Raw genomic sequence first — 21,702 nt, 5'->3', positions numbered from 1 at the left:
CAAAATATTACTCATACGCAGCGTTGTGCTGTGCGCCGAGTTGTGATACTCTGAAACGAATTATTTGCACAATATGTAATTAGTTGGAATATTTAGATCATGGCAGCCATTAAAACATTGTAATAACAATTGCTGTCAAAAAAAAAAAAACACAGGCACACACACACACACACACGCAAACACTTTTAAAATAACTCCCATGTTTAACTGCAAAGGGCTTAACTTGAGTAGGAAATTCCAGGCCGAATTATGTTGATTCTTATTGGCTGATCACATATATATTGTATATATGTATGTGTGTATATGTATATGTATATGTGTATATGTATTCCTGATCCGCATAATAAGACGATTCGATGTAACTATGCACAGTTATGGGTTTTATGGAATTGGAGATGAATTCCTTTCGGTTATATCGGCGTCTGACTACAATATAGTATAGCTGGAATCATATTGTCTTCTATAATTGGAGCAATCGATCAAATATTTGAGTAAACAAATTTTTTAGCATATTCGGGTGCTGCCTCTTAAACCAGCTTTAACTAACTGGACTTGGCTGACTAAATAGATGTTTGGTAATAATATTTTGGCAAGCCAAATTGCATTGTCCAAGCTTTAGAGATAATCAGCCACACATGAGTCCTTTCAAGCATAATTCTGGAATATATATAATATATATAGTACATATATATTTAAAATAGATGTGGATAGATATATTACGTTGGATAGATATATGTTAGAATATGTAATATGTATTTTCCTTTTTTCTATGCTGCATCTTAACTTCTTGCTCTTAATTTAGAAATATTAATGGCAACGGGAGATATCCTCTCCAATACGTCGCACTTCTCACCAAATTATAGTATACCCTGCAATTGTATAAAAAAATAATGTAAATTTAGTAAATTAGCTGAAAATTGAACTAGTGTAGATATCGTTCTTGTCAATCCATATTAACACCCTGATTATCTATTCGAAATCAGAATGCAGATGCAATCGAACTAGTTTGTTATACCCTTTTATTCACATATTTATTAGGTGTACAGGGTATAGTATTTTAAAGAAAGTGCGTGTCTTGAATGAACAATGTTACGCAAAAGATCGTGCATGCGGCGCACATTTTGTTGTTTGCTTTTTATACCCTGTAGTCATTGACATTGATTAAAAGGGGGTATATTCAATTTGTGAAGATATATTTGTAATCAGGATGATTAAGCATGTAATGAAGTTATGGTTAGTTAAAATTTGATATTAATAATTATAAATACCTTCCCTAAATTGATAAATGTGGGATTTTTCGTATCATACCATATATAATATACTAAATTTTGATCAGATTTTCCTCGATCATTTATTTTTCTATAGTGTCAGGCTTAAGAAATTAAGTATAAAACTCGCTGCAGAGTATCTCCTAGTCTGGCACTGTAGACTGGCGCACTTTTGTTTTTTTAATAAACAACCTCCAAAAATATCACGCACAATCAGAAAGAGTGATAAAGCGGGCGACGGCGGGCAGCGTGAAGAGACATTTAAGAGCGTAACAATGTGCGTGAGCTTCTGTCAATGTGAGGGTGTGTGTGCGTGTGTGTGTGTGTGTGCGCGCGAGGTATTTTCGGTGTATTTTGTTGGGTTAGGTTCATTGAATAGATGTGAGTGTGTGTGTGTGTGTGTGTGTGTGTGTGTGTGTGTGTGTGTAAAGTGCGTGCGAGGCGTGAGTTGTGTCTGTTTTGTATATTTGTGTTTTTTTTTGCCTATTATATATAAATGTATATGTGTGTGTGTGTGCTCACCGAAGCGTCGCCGTGTGGGAATCTCTCGTTGTGGTTTGTGTGTTGCTCAAGGCAAAGCAACAAAGAAACAAGAAAGAACAGCTAACATATGTAAGGCGCAGATTGAATACCCTTACTCTGAATAGCCAAACAGCGGGCTTATGTAGAAATTATTGTTCGGCAAAATATTCTTGTGGAATGCAGCCAGATATTTTCTTAAATTAAATTAACTTATTTTCCGATCTATTGCCATATGACAGAGTAGGGCTATTCCCATATGCTACGCCAAGTATAATCAAAATATCTTCAAAAACCTATGATACCCTTTGCTAGAGTATAAAAGCTTTCAGTGCTCGTATGCCACTCCCCCTCTCTACGCATGGCGCTACGCAACTAACATAAGCCCATGTATATGTGCGTATGTATGTATGTATGTGTGCATGTAAGCTTACGCAGAGTGCAAGAGTAAATGAGACAGCGCGACATTTGTAAGTATCTTTAGCTTTTTTTTTTCATTTTCGTTTTCGTTTTCATTATTTCGTGTTGGTTTTGTTTTTGTTTCTGTGTCGATTGCGTTGTTGAATATTTCCACTTTGTTTATATAATTTTAATCAAAAAAAAAAGAAGAAGAAGAAAAAAACATACATTCATACATTTTTATTTGAGTGTGTGTGTGTGTGTGTGTGTGTGTGTGTGTGTACGTGTGTACGTGTGTACGTTAAAAGCTTCAACGTTTTGAATAAAGTAGGTTAGTGGGTCACCATATCTAACAACGGGCCAGCAACAACAACAACAACAACAACAACAACTACAACAACTGTGCCAACGTCGGCAGCGACGTCAGCGTTTTCAGCAGCCAGACGAAGCAAATTTTCATTTATTTGTTAGTCTTATTTTGTATATATATTTATATATTTTAGTTTTTTTTTTGTCTTGTCTTTTTTGCTTCTTAGAGATTTAAAGTTGCACCGTAATAACAATTTTGGCTGTTGACTAGTTTCGTTTTTTGTCTTTATTTTGCGTATACCCTGTACTATTGAAAATATATTGAAAGTTGGGTTTCAAATGTTCGAAATGAGTTTCTTATAGATAAGAGTTTAATCGAACTCCTTTACTTGGCAATATGCTCAGAGTACAGGAGCTAGATACATCAAATTAAGTTTGTTTAAACGGTTTCAGGATGTGAAATCACGTCTTATTTTATTGCTAGTTCTTTAGCTTAGTCAGCTTTGGACTATAGTCTATATCTCATATCTTAAAGATATAAGATCTTTGGGCAATTGAGTATTGTTGCGCGATCGACGGATAAAGGAAAAGTTTAGGGAATCCTTTATCCTTATGGCCGTTATTGTCTAGCATGTAGTTACATAAAACATAAGATTACCATTGTAATTTCCTTTGTTAACTAAGGACTAATATGCATGCCCTTCATGCCTACTTTGAGAGGGTATTATAAGGAGCTCTGTATATAGACTGATATATATTAACAGCCTAGTCGAAATGTATGTACATAAGTCTGTTTGGCGGGATGTTTTTATGTTTCTACTAATCTCCAAGTTCTAAAGACTATAATTGACGTAAGAATAATTGGTCGAAAATGAAGTTATTCCATGAAAAACTTTTCTGTTTTCCTGATAAGACTATCTTACCAATAGATAATACACATCCGAGTCGCACGGCAACTTTTGTTTGCCTCTATATACATATATTTTATATAACAAAGGACAGTTTTTTTACCATTGTTAATTTATAGATTTCAACATTATATACCATAATTATTGAAAAGAGCTGCAAAAAAAAAACATCAAGAAAAGTTACATGTGGAACAAAAGTAAAGAGGATATGCATGATATACAAACATACAGATATATGTTGAATAGCTCTCGTTAGCTGGTTTTTTTGTACGAAGCAAATATACTCGACTTTGTAAAATTGTAGTGTATTGAGACAATGTAAGAAGCGTTTGTAGGCCGGGTCGCTCTGCCCACCAGAAAAGCTGTTTTTAGAATTAAGTAATAACAAATATAAATGCGAATTTGTTGTGCAATGTGTAAATATGTTGGCGGCAAATATAAATAAATATATAGGCAATCATTTTTATTATCTTAATCTTTTAAAAAACCAACTCATTTTGGGCCATAAAACAGTTTTTACTGTTACTTTAAACTAAAGAACTGAGTCTGACTAAAGGACAGAGAAATATTTTTTTTAATTAAGTCGCCGAGTCGCTGTGGGATTCCACAGCATGTCCAGCGAGAAATGCACGAAATGACTTGGCGCCCGCCCCCCCTTGACAACCCTTGACACCCCCTGCTCCCTGCCTCTGCTGCCACCCAACAGCAAGCGCCTGCTAGCCTGCCATTATTATGCATTTCTCCTGCCAGCTGATAGCAGCTCATTTGTCTATGCGCATACGGGCACACTGGCTCAGCCAACCAACCAAGCAGCCACCCAACCACCCAACCACCCAACCACCCAGCCACCGCCCACGCAGCCACCCCGCAACTGTAACTGTTCCCGCGCGCTCGACCAACTAAAACGCGCATTGCATTTTAAGCACTCAGCGTCGCTGGAACTACACCCCTACAGCTGCCTCCTCTCTTTGCCCCCCCCCCCCCCCTCGCCCCTCACCATGGCACCGCCAACGCTGCTGCAATTGTTTTTGTGGCCTCGTGACCTAGTTTCGAGCCTCGTCAACTGCAACGACGACGCGTCGCAGCGCCGCCGACGCTGACGGCGTTGTCTCTGCTGACGAGCGCGTCAGACGCTTAAATGAATTGCTGCAGTCGTGCATTTGCTTTTGTGTGTGTGTGCGTGTGTGTGTGTATGTGTGTGTGCTTTGCAAAAAAAAAAAATATATCAAAAAGGGAAAAATATAATAAATACTGAGTATAATACTGATATACAGAAGCGGACGAGAGAGTGCAGGACAGAGAGAGAGAGAGAGAGGGAGAGAGAGAAGAGAAAGAAAATGAAATATTTATCGCGATTGCGTTGAATTAGTCAACAATTATCATATGGCGAGAATTATGTAGGTCGGAGGTTGCGGAGGTGTGAAAATACGCTGAAATTTAATGGAAAACAAAGAGGAATTGTTTTTTTTCAAAAAAATGTAAAATATACCTGATCTGCGCCTGATTTACAAAAAGCAACATTCCCCATCTTATCGCGATGCGTTTCTAGAGAATGACGAGATGCGCGGACAGATGTGTAGCTAGATCGAATCGGACTATAGATGTTGATCAACAATGGAAATACATTATATGGACAAAGAAGAAATTAAATCCAACGACACATATTTCAAAAAAATAATAAATTCACCACAGTGTGAAGTTATGTAAACAGCTTATCATTCCCTATTTTAAATAATTAACATTTCTCCAATAAAATCTGTTTCGAACTCTGTTATCATAACAGCTTGATTTAAAGCATTAACATTTATGCATCAAATCTGTGTCAAGCGCTGTTTACTTAACAGCTAGATGTTATGTTAACGTATCTGATGCAAATGTTACATTGCAGGCTCATGTATTTAATATATATATGTATAAAAGGATCGCAATTGTGTGTGTGTGTGTGTGTGTGTGTGAATGTATGTATGAATGTGCATATGTAAGGCCGAAATTATGTTACGGCATAAGCAAATCGCGAAGCAAAACACGAAGAAGAACTGTTATAGTAATTTTGGTCACAGATCGCGAAATAAAAACAAAGTGAAACATAAAAAACAATAACAATAAAAAGCACGAGACAATCAAAAGTGCGAGTGCTGCAGAAAACGGAGGCCGCACCTGTTACGATTACGCTATGGACAGACGGAAAATGGCAAATCGAGCTATCGAAAATGTTGATGCGTCGATCTACAAAAGCAGTAAATGCATGTGTGTGTGTGTACATATGTATGTATGTGTACATATTTGATTTGTGTGTGGCCTGTGCCCATTTACGTGAGTTTTGTTGTTGTGCCTGGCCCCAATTGCAACGAGTACTTATAAATAATATGCACACATGCATGTTTGCATATTAATATGAATATATAAGAAATTTAAATATTGTATAATTTATATGCGTTAATTAATTTAATTAGCTGCAACAAAATAAATGCGAGTCGTGGGGCGGGGCAACGAGGGGGACTGCTGCTGTGAGTCAAAATGCAATTTATTGCGCATCGCTCAGAATTGCACTCTATATTTGTATACTCACACACATGCATGCACACACACGCGCACACAAACGTACTCGTTAAACTGACCTCCTCGCTAAGGCAACGACGACGACGACGACGGCGACGGCGAATTGCGGTTGAAACCGTCCCTGGGCGAGTATCTCTCGCTGTATACACCGTTTGCATGTATGTGTGTGTGTGTGCGACGCGCGCACAAAAGTGTGTCAAGGTTTTTTGAATAATATGTTGTGCAGCGTTAACGTTTACGAACAGAAGCGACGTCAGCGTCGACAGCGTCAGCAGCAGCAACAGCAGCAGCAGCACACCTCCTACCTCCCCCCGCCCACAGACGGTATACATCAAGCAAGCTTTTGATTTGTTGCTGTTGTAATCGCATAGCCCGTGCTGTTTGTTGCGCTCTCTTTTGTTCGTAGCTTCTGTGCTCTTTGTGTTTGTGCGGGCCGCACAACTCATTTAAGTCGTCTCATCGCTTTATTAAATTAAATATATGTATATATGCACATAGGTGTATGCATTCATCTGTATAATATACCCTGTATGCACATATAATGGGTATTACACTAAGCTAATGGCTCGCTTGCACAGGTGAAATAATGTCGTTTCTTATTTGTGTGTCGAAAATCAAAAGTTGATCAAAATATACCGTTATGATAGGACTTTAACGGAATACCATAAACATTCTTTCTCCCAATTCTCGCGTTCCTCGAGTTCGCAAATACCAAGTTTAGTTTCTGGAAGCTTTAATCTAATCTAAACTAACGATCACAGCATTTGGCAGAAGAAGACATCTTTGACCACAAAAAAGTAGATTATTTTTTTCTAATCAGCATTAAAAAGCGCGTCAGTCGTTCCAATTGGGAAGTTATAAGAGCTACGGCAAAAAGTGAAAAACATCTGACACAAATTTTAAGTAAAATATCCTGGACAAAAATCAATTGAGGTAGCTGTGCTTTTCTGACAGGGTATCTTCCAGTCGAGTATTATCAATGTGCTCATAGTTCATATATTTATATTGATTTAATTGTGCATTGTAAGCATTTTGTAATTCTCTGTTCATCAAATTAACAAAGGTACGTGGGTTTTCCGTTATTGTAGCTATTGTCAATTGAAACTTGTATTATTAATACAAATTGCAATATTGCGATATTTCCTAGTCACAATTCAAAAGTTACAAATGCAATAAGAATTAAAAATAGAATTTCATTACAAAAAACAATCAGATTATCTCTGACTTAATCACTTTTTACAGTGTTAACAGAGCATTAGGTAGTTGTATACACCCCACTCTCTTTTTTTCTACTCTGTTTTTTATTAATTCAATTTTGCGACTTTTGTGCTTAAGTTTTAGGGCAACTTCTGACAATCAAGCAAATTCTGACATCTTTTGTTGTTATTATTGTTGGCTTATAAAAAAAAAGGCAGAGATTAGCAACAGCCAAAGTCTGATAAAAACAATTGGGTTAATGGGTCACTTGTTGAGTGGAAAAGTGTGAGGTAGGTTCGACTGATATTTGCGAAATCAGTTAAGACTGAAAAGACAACTTAGAGCCAGATGCTCAAGTAGAGCATACTTTCGAGCATGCCCTGGAGAAACTGGGCAAGCCATGTAGGGTATTGGCAGGTGTACATTTTCATACTGACACTAAACAGCCTACCAGCCTGCTTACTTAATTTGATTATTTGGGGTACAAAGATACATGTGCTTAGAAACAGATGTACGAATGTTAACAGAATCTAAGAACAGATGCGTTCGCTTAAATTTCCCATTGACCCATTAACATGGAAAGCATAGGCATGGCAAAAGGCAGCCAATCAAAACGGAGTCAAGTTTGAGCCTATCCTAAGGTATTTTTTGTTGCTCTGCCAGACGCCCCGCAGGCCGCACGCCACGCTCACGCACAGTTTGAGTATTTTATCGTCGTCAGCTTGGATCAACATGGCAACAGTTTTGCATTACAATACATACACAGCATTAAGCATTGGCAGCATTAGCATTACGCTCTCTTCTGACTGCTGCCCAGCTATTAGCACATACGTTGAGTGTCTCTCGCATGAGCCTAAGCATAAAAACGTAATGAAACGAAATCGAAATTAATCTCTCTAACATAGACCTGAATATGTGTGTACATATGTATGTGTACAGCAGCAAATGTAGGTCAGCTGTGGCAGCGAACGCCAGCAGAGACTGCGGTGTCACACACACACACGCATACACACACACACCGCGCTACACTTTCACTTATTACATTATTAAACGATGCCAGGCAAGCGCAAGCGTCAGGCCCCAAAAAGCGCACCCCGGCGGCAGAGCTGCGGCGGCAGCCGAGCAACGAGCCAACTGCGGCAGCGTAAGCGAGAGTGCTCGGCATGCTGTTGTCTTGCCTCTCGCCGCGCTCCATTTCCGACAATGGGCGACGCCGAAGCATGTGGGCGAAAACTTGTTTGTGCGCTCTCATTTATTTCGCCACTCAGCTGCTGCTGTCCAAGTTGGCGTCGACGTCAACGTCGCCGTCGACGGCGCTGTCGATTATTTCATACTGAAAGCAAAAGTGATCAACGTTGAGAGAGCAAGCAAACTAGCAAGCGTTTTGGCGGTCTCTCCTAACGCTTGTGCTTGTGTATGTGTGTGTGTATTGGTTTATGGTGTTGCTACCGCTTGCATTCGCTGCCGTTGCAGCAGTGTCGCGTCAGTCTATACTTCAAACGTCCCCCGCTTCGTTGCCAACCAGCGTGTGTAAACCGGCACGTCAATTAAGCTTGAGAAGCAGCGCAGCAGCGGCGTCGCCAAGCTAGGAAAAAATGTTACAAGGTTTCGTTTCAGGTTAAGACGAGTTTTTGGTTTTTTTAAAAATGTTTTTGGGTTTTTATTGCCATTTGTTGCTGCTTGTTGTTGTTGTTGTTGTTGTTAGTTTTGTGGTTTGAGTTTTGAGCACACACTGTATGTATGTGTGTGCACATACATACATACACACGCTGCTGCTTGTGGATATATGCATGTACGTATGAGTGTGTATGTATATATATGTATATGCATGAAACATTTTGTGTTTTCTAAATTTAGCTGCTGCTTGTAATTTTGCTGGTGTCGTCGCTGTGTGTTTGTGTGTGTGTTTGTTTTTTTTTTCTGCTTTGTTTTTTCTTTCTCAGCGATACTTTAACGATAACGATAATGATGTTGATCGTGTTGATGATGATGAAGACGCGCGCCCGCTGTCAAATAAGTGACCTGCCTCATTTGAAATTTGTTTGTGGCAGATACTGAGCAGGATGCATTGAGCGCAAAGCTACAAAAATATGTAACTGTAATGCATGAGCACCAGATAATGGAGAAATTAACCGTATGCTATGTGATCCTCAATGAGATAATGGGGTTAGTGGGAAATATGTTAATATTTAAAACTTCCTTTTTGCTTGTATTTCAAATATCCCAGGACTTTAAATATTTATTGATCCCATAGGGAATAAACACGCAAAGTTATTGGGAAAATTTACGATTTTTAAAACTTCCTTTCTGCTGAGATATCAAATATCCCAGGACTTTAAATTTATATTGATACGAAAGGGAATAGGGAAATTTCTTTTAGATGCTTGACATTTCCCTTTAACCTTAAAGCTTTATAAATACTTGGAATTTTGGGTTATTTTTCCTAGTATCAATTTTTTAGAAGAAAACTTTTCATCAAAGTACTCAAAAAATAATTCGATTGCATATTTACAAACAGATGGCATTACGCATAAGGTAATTCTTATTATAATCTAGAGATAACCCCAATAGGAACAATCTCTCTAAAAATTTGTTTCTGTTTGATGAAAAACTTTTGTTTTTGAGACATTTTCTAAAATGAGCTTTGGTATTTTTCTCGCATGCATTTAAAGGATATGTCGTTGATTGAATATATATATATATATATATATATATATACTTTATATATATGCAATCGGAACAATAACACAATTCTCTTGTCTGCTTTTCAAATTATATCAATATATAATATTTGTATTAATTATTTTGTGGTTTGTCGCAAGCTGGCTCAAATTCCACAAATTCTTGTCCATATATTCTGGGATTGGGACTTACCGCAAATCATGCCGACACACATATGTATCTCAACAGGCATATTTGGGGTTTTTTTTTCCATTTTACAAGCGTTTGCAGTCCCAACTCGCGATTGACAAACAACTGTCGAAATAGTCTTGTGCATGCGCACGAGTCAAAGGTAACAGCCGAAAAAAAATGAAAAGTAAATAAATACAAAAACACAAGTAAAACGAATTGACCGACTGCGCCGTACTCTGTTTGGCAGTGTAATTGATAGTTCGTTAGTTGAAGACTTGAAAGAGAAAAGAGATGGATTTGAGGGAAGAGATATTTCGGCTTATGGGTGTAGATCGCAAGTCTGTGGAGTGGGCGGGGTCAAAGTGATTTGAGAGGGAAGCTTGTGCTCTTAGAAAAAGTAAGAAAATGGAGGAAAAGGAGGTTGCAAATGTGCGAATAGACTTTTTGCCGCTGATAAAGATAGGGAACAAGATGTTGGGCACGCATTCTAAAATGTTACAAGATTCCTTTCAATTAAGATATGCCCTCTTTACACACATTTACGCGGTAAACGCAAATAGGCAACGGCTCCAAAGAGAGATCTTTTCGGGCACCCAAAAGAAATTGGGTTCTCAGCTTTGGCTTAAAGGCAGGCAAAACGGGCGAAACGGGCGAAACAGGCAAAACGGGCAACAGGCAACAGTTAGCGAGGCATTTGCCAATGCCAGAAGCGAACTCAGAGTCGAAGTCGAAGTCGGAGTCGGAGTCGGAGTTGAAGAGGCCGCATTGGGCTTTAAACCTAGTGGCCTGGCTAAAAGGTATTTCTTGCTGCCAAAAACTGAAAAACCTGTTTTTGCATGTGTTTTTTTTCTTCGTCTTTTTTCTTAATCAACTGAACGTGCGAGTAAAGCTTGCCCGAGTGTGTGTGTGTGTGTGTGTGTGTGTGTAGGCTTGGGTGATTGCCACACACAGAAAACGCATTGTGCTTTGTCATTACTTGCCTTGGCCATATGGAAAAGCTCCCTCTCTCTCTCTCGCCCCCTCTCCCTCTCTCGCTCTCTCTCTCTCTCTCTCTCTCTCTCTCTCTCTCTCTCTCTCTCTCTGTTCATTTTGTGTTACGGTCACGAACAAATTTGTGGAAGGAAATGAAAATTAACTTTAAGTCTGCGCTGTTGTTTTTGGTTTTGTGTCAGACTCGTAGAAGAAGAAGAGGAGGAGGAAGAAGAAGTAGAAGAAGAGGAAGATCCAATGGGGCGCACTGGAAATGTTGTAATTCCCAACTGCAAACGTGTTTCAGCAAAGATTACAACAACAACAATCGAAATACTTTGAAAATTATTCACGTGCATCTGTTTCTGTTTTTTTTATTTACTCTCTCCTTTAACATATTGAAATATTGTTTTTCTCTCTCTCTCTCTCTCTCCCTCTCTTGTTTTTTTAATATATTAACTGCATTTTATTCCGTTGCGCGGGGTAATTCCAAGTCTCCGCCTCAACACAAAATGTGGCAATGTTTTGCTTTGTACTCTGAACCCATTGAAAATGGCTAAAAAAAAGGGGGCATTTATGCAACAGGCATACCCCATCAAGGGTATATATATATATACATTCCCAGGCATCATCAATATCCACTACGATAAGAGTTTGAGGAATCGAAATTCTTAAAAGGAATAAGTAGATAAGTTCATATGCATATTTGAGCAGAATTAAGGATATTCCCCAGTCGAGTTTAGGGTATGTGCTAGTCTGCTACTGCCCACTGGCGGCTTTTTATGTTTTGCCGCTGAGAAGACGTTGCATATTAATGGACATCGTTCCAGCCTGATCGACTTCTTTGGGTTCCGTTCGTTTGGTTAAGGAATTGAGTTTTGCGGCAATGTGGAATGCGCAGCCGGGTGAAAGTTTGCTTTTTTATGCTCCTTTCAACGTCGGCATTGACTTATGTAATTCTTCGTTTTTAAACGAAATAACATACCCTCTACAAATTGAAACAAGCAGAGAATGTCGCTTTGATGTGCTATTGATCGAGGCAAGGAGTTGTTTATCTTTTAATGCGAAAAAGCCTTCACTGAAGTCTTTATGTGTTTTGCCTGGATATATGTATGCCAGATCGAACACTATATATCATATATATCTATCTATCTGTCAATGTGTACCAAAGCGAGGAGAAGCTTTGCTAATGGCAACTTCAACATAGCTGTGCACAGGGTATCTGCTAGTCGTGCTGGTTGGTCTGTGGCACTCATGATGCGGGTTTTATCATATATGTGTCTCATACCTGGCGCATCCTTCTCTGGAGTCTGTTGTTTAATGTGTTAATAAGAGGACTGCAGACGGCATGTTACGTATACGCCGAGTAAACGGGGTCAGATTGCGGCATATGTGAGCGAATGCAACAAAATGCTGCCATTCAAATTGTAAAAAATCTTAAAACAAGCAGAGAATAGAAGAAGAAACATAAAACAAGAGATTGTTTAAATAAGTTTTTAATTAAATTAAGAAATCAAATAGAAGTATATTGAGAATAAATTTGGTAAAAATAATTAAAATAAAATAAATAATAAATAATTAAAAAAATAACTAGAATAATAATACATTAAAAAATAAATAAGAGAATATATAAATAACATAATATGACGTTTAAAAAATATAAATTAAATAATAAAATGAGGATAAATATACAAAAAAATAAATAAAATATATAATAAAGTATGCAATGAGGATATATATAAAAAATAAAATAAAATAAAAAATACAATATTATAAATTAGCCAAATATATGTGCATATGCACACAATATATATATATAAAAAAAAGCGAGAGAAATAGGAAACAAAAACACGTCATATTAAAACTGTGTCATGAACAAATGCAACAACAGAAACCCACAAATAATTGAGAGCACAGAGGAGACGAGCAAACACACACACACAACAATGAAATATAAGAAAAAGAAACAACAACGAAAAACAAAAAAAAAAAAAAGAAACTGAGCGCAGCCGCCGACGAGAGTTGGCAGCACGAGGGAAATATACAGAGACTTGAAGAATGAAAAAGCAAAACTCCAAAATATGTAGTTGGCACTTGAGTAAATGAAGTAAAAAGTTGTTACCAATTACAAAACAGAAGCAGCTTTAACGCAAAGCTTAGCGCTTTCATAATATTGGTAGCTTTAACGGTGCTATATCCGATAGAATGAGTCGACCCGACCGTCGTCTACAGTGGCCCAAAAGCTGTGTCAAAAAGTTTCACTTTCGCTTTCAGCGCAGTTTGAATTTTAATGCAGTGTTAACCACAACAACAACAACAACAACAGCAACAACAACAACAACAACAGCAGCAAAAAGGGGGGCACTAAGTCAAGCCAAGCAAAGCAAAGCAAGAAGCTCGCATAAAAATGAGAGCGCGAGCTCGCGCGCATTGAAAGTGAAACTGGCTCCCACTCACACACACACATACTCATACACATATACGTAAACATACACAAGTGGCGCATACGTAATATCGCAATGTGCCCGATGAGAGCGAGAGTAAAGCGCTGCCTGCGCCAACTGCGCTGTCGCTGCAAGCAGCAGCAGTGGCAGCAGCAGCAGCAGTGGCAGCGGCAGCAGCGCTTTAGTGTATGGCGGGTATCCTCGCCGTTTGCTTGGGTTTAGTCAATCGAGATACGTGGTTGATGTTGGTCGTGTTTTTCGCATAGCAAAATAACCTACATATAAAAAGAAAAAAAATTATAATTCATATACATAGTATATGTTACATATGCCAAACAACAACATCGAGTGTGCTTGTTGACGACAAATGTGTGTGTGCGTGTGTGTACAGAAATCACAATAGTATTGCGCTTGCATTTGGCCCAAATGACAACACAACAACAGCAACAGCAACAACAACAACAACAACAACAACAACAGCAACAACATTGAATCTAGCAATTCATCAATACATCAATAATACGAATAATAACAAAACAAAATATTGCATACGCTTCTCTTACCTCTTTCCACGGCATTTCGCACCCACAGCAGGAACAGCCCAAGGATTATGTTCTCTCTGCTCTGGTGCGTTGTGTCTGTTCGCTGAGAAAGTAGGAGTGGGAGAGCAATGCAACATTTTTGTTGTCTAAAATGCAAAACAAGAAGCCAGCCAAATGAATAAATTATAAAACTGTGCAACCCAAACCGATAAGCAGTGTTGAAAAACGCACCAAACAAAATACTACAATAGAAAATACCAACGCTTAATTAAACCAAGTTTAAAACGGATACAATTCTCTCTTAACAACAAAGCAGCACAAGTTCTACAAAGTATACAAATATTAGTTGAAAAGCCCTACCTCCTTACCAGGCGACAAATATACCCTATTTTACGTGCATATATCTTCACACTCACCTCGTAAAAGTACCTGCAAAAAAAAAACACAAGTTAATTTTAAATAAATTTCCACAAAAATCTACAAGTGAAATCTATATATAGATATATATAAAAAAAAATATTTTTAAAAATTTATAAAGTTCTAAAACAAGCTACAACAAAATAACAATCAATTCAAATCAATTAAATTAATTACACAGATATTCAAATTTCATAACTTTAAAAATAAAAAAATTCATAAAAATGCTAAAAAATTAATTTGTGCTGCTGAAAATGTTACTTATAAAAATGCATCAACAGTTAATCGCAAGGGCCAGACCACCGTATGTTAACAAACATAACAGCAACAATATGCAAAAATATAAATAGAAAAAAAAAAAAAAAAAAACTAAAACTCAAATTGTTATCAAATAACAAATGTGAACAAAAGAATATAAACAAAGCTAAATATTAAATCAAATAAAAGGGCAACAAATTATTGCCACCGTCCAATCTAACAAACACAACAACAAGAACAAGTTACAGCAACAGCTCGGTCTCTAAGTTAAAATTCAATGAAATGTTATTAGAAATGGATCCACAACAGGCGACTGTACAGTTTATATCGTCGCTGAATCTGTCGCCGTTTAGCATGCAGCTCGACCAGCAGCAGCCCGCGAGTCCAGCGCAGAGCAACACCAACAACAACAATAACAGTGGCAATAACAGCGGCAATAACAGTGGCAATAACAGCAGCAGCAACAACAACAACGATAACGATACAAACGCTTTGAGCAATTCCGATAACGATTACAGCGCCTACACGCTGCAATTGGGCAATCATCAGCAGCAACAGCAACAACAACAACATCACACGCATCACCAGCAACAACAACAACAACAACATTACCAACAACAACAACAACAGCAGCAGCAACAACAACAGAATATTGCCAGCAACAATACGAATGCCGCGAACCAATTCAACGCCTCCTCTTACTCCTATATATACAATTTCGATTCACAGTATATATTTCCGACAGGGTATCAGGAAACGAACTCATCTCATTCGCAGCAAAGCGGCAATGGAGCTGGCAACGCGGCGGCTGGCAACTCTGGCCAGCTGCTGAACGGCGGCAGCGGCGCTGCGGGCAACGGTTATATGCTGCTGCCGCCGGGCGCTGGCGGCGCCTCGGTTGCGCACATGTCCGGCAGCGTGGGCGGCAGCGGTGCGTCGGGCGGCGCTGGCGGTGCGAACGGCGCTGGTGGGGGGCATCATGGCGGGACGAGCGCCAGCTCTGGCGGCGGCGAGGCCATCGACTTTAAGCACCTGTTCGAGGAGCTGTGCCCCGTCTGCGGCGACAAGGTGAGCGGCTATCATTACGGCCTGCTCACGTGCGAGTCCTGCAAGGGCTTCTTCAAGCGCACCGTTCAGAACAAAAAGGTCTACACTTGCGTTGCGGAGCGCTCCTGCCACATCGATAAGACGCAGCGCAAACGTTGTCCATATTGTCGATTCCAAAAGTGCCTGGAGGTGGGCATGAAACTAGAAGGTAGGTCAACAATATCATATTATTTCCTGGCTTTTTCATATTCAAAACTTCTTTGAAGTTCTCAATGGAATATATTCATTCAAGGATTCTTTCAAGGGTTTCTATATTGATCTATCAGTAAAATTTTTAATGGAATATCCTTTTTCAACGATTTTCATATCCAAAACTTCTCCAAAGTAAAATTTCTAATGTAATCTCCAGTTTCAAGGGTTTTCGTATCCAAAACTTCTTTAATGCAAAGTTCCTAAAGGAATCTTTTCTTTCAAGTGTTTTTATATACAAAACTTTTTTAAAGCAAAATCCCTCATGGAATTTAGTTCTATTCGATATATAGAACCCATTTTATTTTCATTTTCAGCGAGTTTTTCATTTAAAACTTCATTCGTTAGTTAACATCTTTTAGGATGGCCTAACTTATTTTAAATTCCGTATATGAGTTAATTGAGGATCTGGAGGATCTGAAGGAGCAAGTGGGAAGAATGTCTTAAATTGGGGATTTACTTGGTTTGGTTCCTTGATCCCTGTGCAGTTTTTTCTATTGGGTTTTCCCAAATTTTCCCCTATTACTCGGCTTAACTTAAAATACCTTTAATTTAAGTACAACATGTCTTTCATTACATTTCCTGCAGTTCCTTGCAATGAGTTCCTCTTGCTTCACAATTTTACCCCACCAAATCTCAATTATTTGAAAATTAGCATTTCCCATAAACGGAACATATGTTAATATATACATATATAAATGTACTCAATATGGGGATACGACAGCTGCAAACGATTCGCGTACTTAAATCGATATTCGTTATTATTTATAAATGCGCACAAAATATGTAATTACATGAAAGAATCAATCCAGCCCAGTAAAGCTCAAGGGAAATTGATTTTCTTTGGTAATTGGAGCCTTTTCAAGTGTCACCCAAAACCCAAATGATGCGAATTCACAGATTTGAACTCAAATTTCGCTCCACTGTTCGCAATTTTGCGAGTGTTCTGTCGAATTATTATTTATATTTTCTGTATGAATTTCTGTTCTGACGTATTCCAGACCTATCCCAAGTTTCGCCAAACGGAAGGTAAATAAAATCGAATAAAACCCGAAAAAGTGCGAGCGAAACAAAAAGTTTGAGTTTTGTTTTTTTTTTTTTGTATTTCGCTCTGTCTGTGGTTTCCTCTCACAATCCAAAGTTTGCTCAGTAACGGCTTTAATTTATTCTCTCTCTCTCTCGGTCTTGCTCTCTTTTCGCCCGCTGCTTGTGGGATATGTTCTTTAATCTCGTTTCGGTTGTTGTTTTTGCGTTTTTCTGGTTAATTTTCAAAATAGAGTCCTATTTAGTAATAAAGTAAGCTAAACTGGCAGTGCACGACTAGCAGATACTCTGTTCTTTGACTTTGTTGCATGCACAATTTGGTTAGCAGCTGTGCTTATTCCCTGGACACTCCCTTTGTCAAAAATCGATACTTATCGATTATAATTAAGTCGAAGTGGGGTTATTTGATTTGCGTAGGGTATATCAGGGATTAAAGATATTTTAGTGTTATTATATAACATCTTGTCGAAGCAGACTAGATCGACTGCTTAGGAAACTCGGCCTCTTCTAGCCATCCTAGTTACCCATCCTCCATGGGTACAGGGTATACACTTGTAAGGCTAAAGGGCCGCATGATGAGCCATGCGAGCTGTAAAGCTTTCTAGCTGCTGAGCTTCTGCTTCTGCTGCTGTGAGCTGTGCCTCATCATTGAGATGAGTGTTCGCTTTAAGCTTTTGAATCATTCGCCGTTCTCTCTCGCTCGTCCCCCTTCCACTCTTTCTCTCTTCTGTGTGTGTGTGTGTGTGTGCGTATGCTCTTTTTGAGTTTTGTAATCTTTTAACACTTTGTACCCGTTGAAAATGCGTAAAAACGGGTAGCATGTGCGTGTGAATATTGATGTAACAGGCAGAAGAGAGGACGACTCGCTGTGGCGATCTTGCTCTAACCGTATGTCTGTATTAACCTATAGATCTATGTCGATTTCAGAAGGACGTTCTTTTAGGAGCTATTGGCACCTAATTTGGTATTTATATTTCTTTCAGCTTTTGGCTACCTTCCCCTTTTTACCCAAAATTAAAAAAATGATCTAAAGAAAACAGCGGCTGTCCTTCTTCTTCATAAAAGTACTTAGGCTCTTACTAATCATTTCTATGTTAGAGCCGATTCCGACATACATACATATATACGTACTGCCTGGGATTATGTAAAGTTTTGTTCCTGACGAATGCTTTAAAACTGAGAAACTTTGTATGGAAACAAGCTTAAATGGGTATCTTGTTAAAAATCAGGGATCGCAGGTGTGCGTTAAACATATCCTGGGAAAAATATAATGTACCCTAAAGGGTTAAAAATAAGTCATTTGAGAGATAAAATTCATAAAAATCGGACTATAAACAACGATTTTTATCAAACTGGCATTTACTTTGATATAAACTAATGAAAGAAGAAGCACAGCCACTGCAAAAATATACAGTTTATATTTAAGACGGAGCAAAGCCGACAACTCAAGCTGTCTGTCTGTGATGGCAACTCGACGCTAGCTACAGGGTATCTTCCAGTCATGCCTAGAGCGCATTTACTTGGTTTTAGTTTTCGCTCTATAATGTGCACGCCTATTTGGACATAGTGTGCGGCCTAAATGGGCCATGGCAGGGCCGACGGGCCAAGCAGCTGGCGGGAAGGGGCAACAATTGACAACAAACAGCCGTGAATTATTATGCAAAACACTTTTAGAGTATCGAGTGTGTAAAAGTGTGGAAATAATATGCGGGCAATCGGGCTGGGTCCAAACTGGGGCCCAAAATACACGTCTGTAAGTGAGAAATATTTAAGGTAAATTGTATGGGAGGGGGGGGGGGGGGAGCACTGAGGGGATTACAATCCATTTTAATATTTATCGTCATATATATTATTTTACTCCACATAACAATTTCTTTGAATAATTGGTTTTCGAGTGTCGGACGTCTTATATAAGACGAACCCATGTTTGTTTATAGCTTTCCCTAAGGTATTTCAACTTTGCTTAATTATATAATAATTATGTTCCCGACTCTATAAAGTATATACATTTTCGATCAGTGGAGAGTTATTCTGTCAGCTGGAGAGTTAGTGGAACACACTCTAGTATCGAAATATCTCAGTTTACATTTATGTTTTGGTTTAACATTTTTTACACTCTTTCACAGATTGATAATATTTATTCAAAAACACTCAAAAATGTGTATAATAATATGCATAGTATGTGTTACGTAATATTAAAGCCTTAAGACTTTAAAGAATTTCCATATTTGCTCAATTATTTTGTTTTGCATTTCTCTGTAAGTTAGGCTTGCAGTTAATTTGTTTATTATTTTGCACTGATCCCGCCAATCAATTAAAAATAATGATTCAGATTCACTAACTTTTCTTTATGAGTTTCATAATTATAGGAAAGGATCTTTAAAGTAACTTTGGCTAACACACGCCTGGGATTCGTGCTAAATTGAGTCCGGAAATCGCGAATTATTATTTATTTCATCATCAAATCCTCCATTTTGATCGATCGTTTTTATGCCGTTTAAAAAGCCTGCAAACTAACTGCGAATATTCGCCATGTTCAACCAGGAGAGCATAAAACAATGATTAGTTTGCATTAAAACCGAAAGTTAAACGCACAAAATATATTTATTTATGAGGTGGAAAATGTCTTCTTCAATGCGTAACACATTTCATGAAAAATTTATAGTGCTCCACAAGGGTACAAAAAAAAAAAAAGAATGTAGTCAAAAAATTGGTTTTGTTTTTCATTTGCCTTCTCTCCAAAGCACACAGCGAGAGGGCGGTGGGGGGGGGGGGGGGGGGGGGGGGGGGGGGGGAGGCAGCGCGCTTGCTCTCTCGCATTTATACACACATATTGCTCGCAAATAAGTTTATTTGTAACGTGCATATGTATGTAGTTAGGCGTATTGCCATCTCGTTTGCACATTGGCACGATTGGCCCATAGTGCCGTCTCTTGCGCTCATGACCTAGATTCCGCAGCGTGGCTGTGTGCGTGCACGTGATATATAAATGTAAACTGGCGTCTGTGTTTGTGCAATCAATGCAACATGTAGAGAGCGCTGCGCTGCGCCGCGCTGTGCTGTTTTGTACATGGGGCTGTCGTTGTGCACGTTTTCTGGCTTTTATTTTTATATTCTGTTCGCAGTAGGCAGAAGAGTATATTGGTTTGGTGATTTGCAACTTGTTGTGTATATATGCAGGTCATTTACTAGGTCAGGTTCATTAAATTGTATGGATAAGTTCTTTTGCTAACTCAATATCGATTGACACACATTTTTAGCATGTTTTGGCTTTTGGCATATAAAACATTAAGCAGCATACGTCGTGTATGTACGAATGGAAGTTTCGGCAATGCAAAGCTGAGTACAGGGTATGCCCTAGTCGTGACACTCAACTTGAGCACTCTGCTTTGTTAATACTCACTGAGTTATTTCGAACGTTTTTGCCAGTGTGGTCACTCGTTCCGTCCTTCCGTTTTTTTTTTTTGCTGCTGCTGCGCTGCCGCCTCTGCTAGCGCCAACGCCGACGTCGTCGCTATGACAACTCTGTCGTAATCTCTTGACGCTTTCGTCAGCGCAGCAGTAGCATTGAGCGCCTTCGCTGTGCTCTTCGCCAAGCGCAACGCTTTTAGCTTTGCTTTTCTGTTTTGTTTTTACTTAAATTTCAGCCCGGTTTGGCTCGGTGCCTACGTTTTGCCAAACTCGTCATGATAACTGCCGCTGCTGTAATCGAATGAGAGTGACTCACATGGGAACTTGTTGTTGTTGTTGCTGTTGCTTGAATTTTGTATATTATCTGTATGTGCGTCTTGGAAATACACCCTGTAACTGTTTCGGTTTGAACAGTTGAACACATGAGTACACTTACGAGTCTCTGAGCAAAGTGAAAAAGTGAATCAGATGAGCGAATTGCTAAACCCAGCTTAGACTTGGCTTTATGTAACTCGCGTCAGTCTCAAATATATTTGTGGGCTTATTGAATCTATATTTGGTTTATCAAGATTAAGCGCGTTGCCTTTTAAAACATACACACATGTAATTTTGACTGGTACGATCTTTCATAGTATACATTTGGTTAAAAGAACGCAACTCGAAGCAGTAGGTTGCGGGTTCGAATCTATGAAATGCCGGCTACAAGAACATTTATCATTTCACATTTATTTCATTATCAATTATACCATATAACTGTTGAAAATCGACTTATCCATGTAAAACCCAGAAGGAGGCAAGTCTAACACCATTTAGCATATTTCTCATTGATCAGGACAACAAACTGAGTCGATCAAGCCATGTCAGTCGGTATAAACTGAACTGAAACTTGGTATTTCATTGTCAAAATATAGATGAAAATTGATTATTGGACAGTTTTTTATGAATAGCTCAGAAACTTCCCCAAAATATGGTATGTAAGAGTTCGTATAGTATGCATACCAAAAATAGGAATGCTAGTTAATTTTATATTTCGCCCCGTTCCACTCAAATTTAAAGAATACTTCTTTTTGCATATGCATGAACTGAAAGTATCATAAAGATCGGACAATAAACACCGAAGCTGATCACAAATTAGAGTAGAATTGGCCCAGCTGCTGCTTCAATGTTTATAACGGTAACTCGCCGGTTTCTGGTTATCTACTAGTCGGGTCCTTCCGACTAGAACACTTGATGTAACTTTGCTATGTTGGAATAACTACCAGAATGTGGTGCTTAGTTTGATTCAAAGAGATTTTTAAAGATCTCAACT

At 38.5% G+C, this 21,702-nt stretch overlaps 1 protein-coding gene across 1 annotated transcript in view; it reads left to right on the top strand.

Annotated features, from left to right (window-relative positions):
- LOC115770181 (nuclear hormone receptor FTZ-F1) overlaps positions 1 to 21,702 on the top strand; it is a 41,755-nt gene that overhangs the window by 13,475 nt on the left and 6,578 nt on the right. Inside the window, exon 3 of the mRNA XM_030715342.1 lies at positions 15,388 to 15,897. Within this exon, the coding sequence (XP_030571202.1) occupies positions 15,388 to 15,897 (510 nt within the window). The remainder of the gene's footprint in view (positions 1 to 15,387; positions 15,898 to 21,702) is intronic.

This window comes from Drosophila novamexicana, unplaced genomic scaffold (assembly GCF_003285875.2).
Source record: "Drosophila novamexicana strain 15010-1031.04,08,12 unplaced genomic scaffold, DnovRS2.1 tig00004555-arrow-pilon, whole genome shotgun sequence".
NCBI lineage: Eukaryota > Metazoa > Arthropoda > Insecta > Diptera > Drosophilidae > Drosophila > Drosophila novamexicana.
The sequence above is the reverse complement of the archived record's forward strand: the minus strand, read 5'-3'. Positions and strand labels throughout refer to the sequence as shown.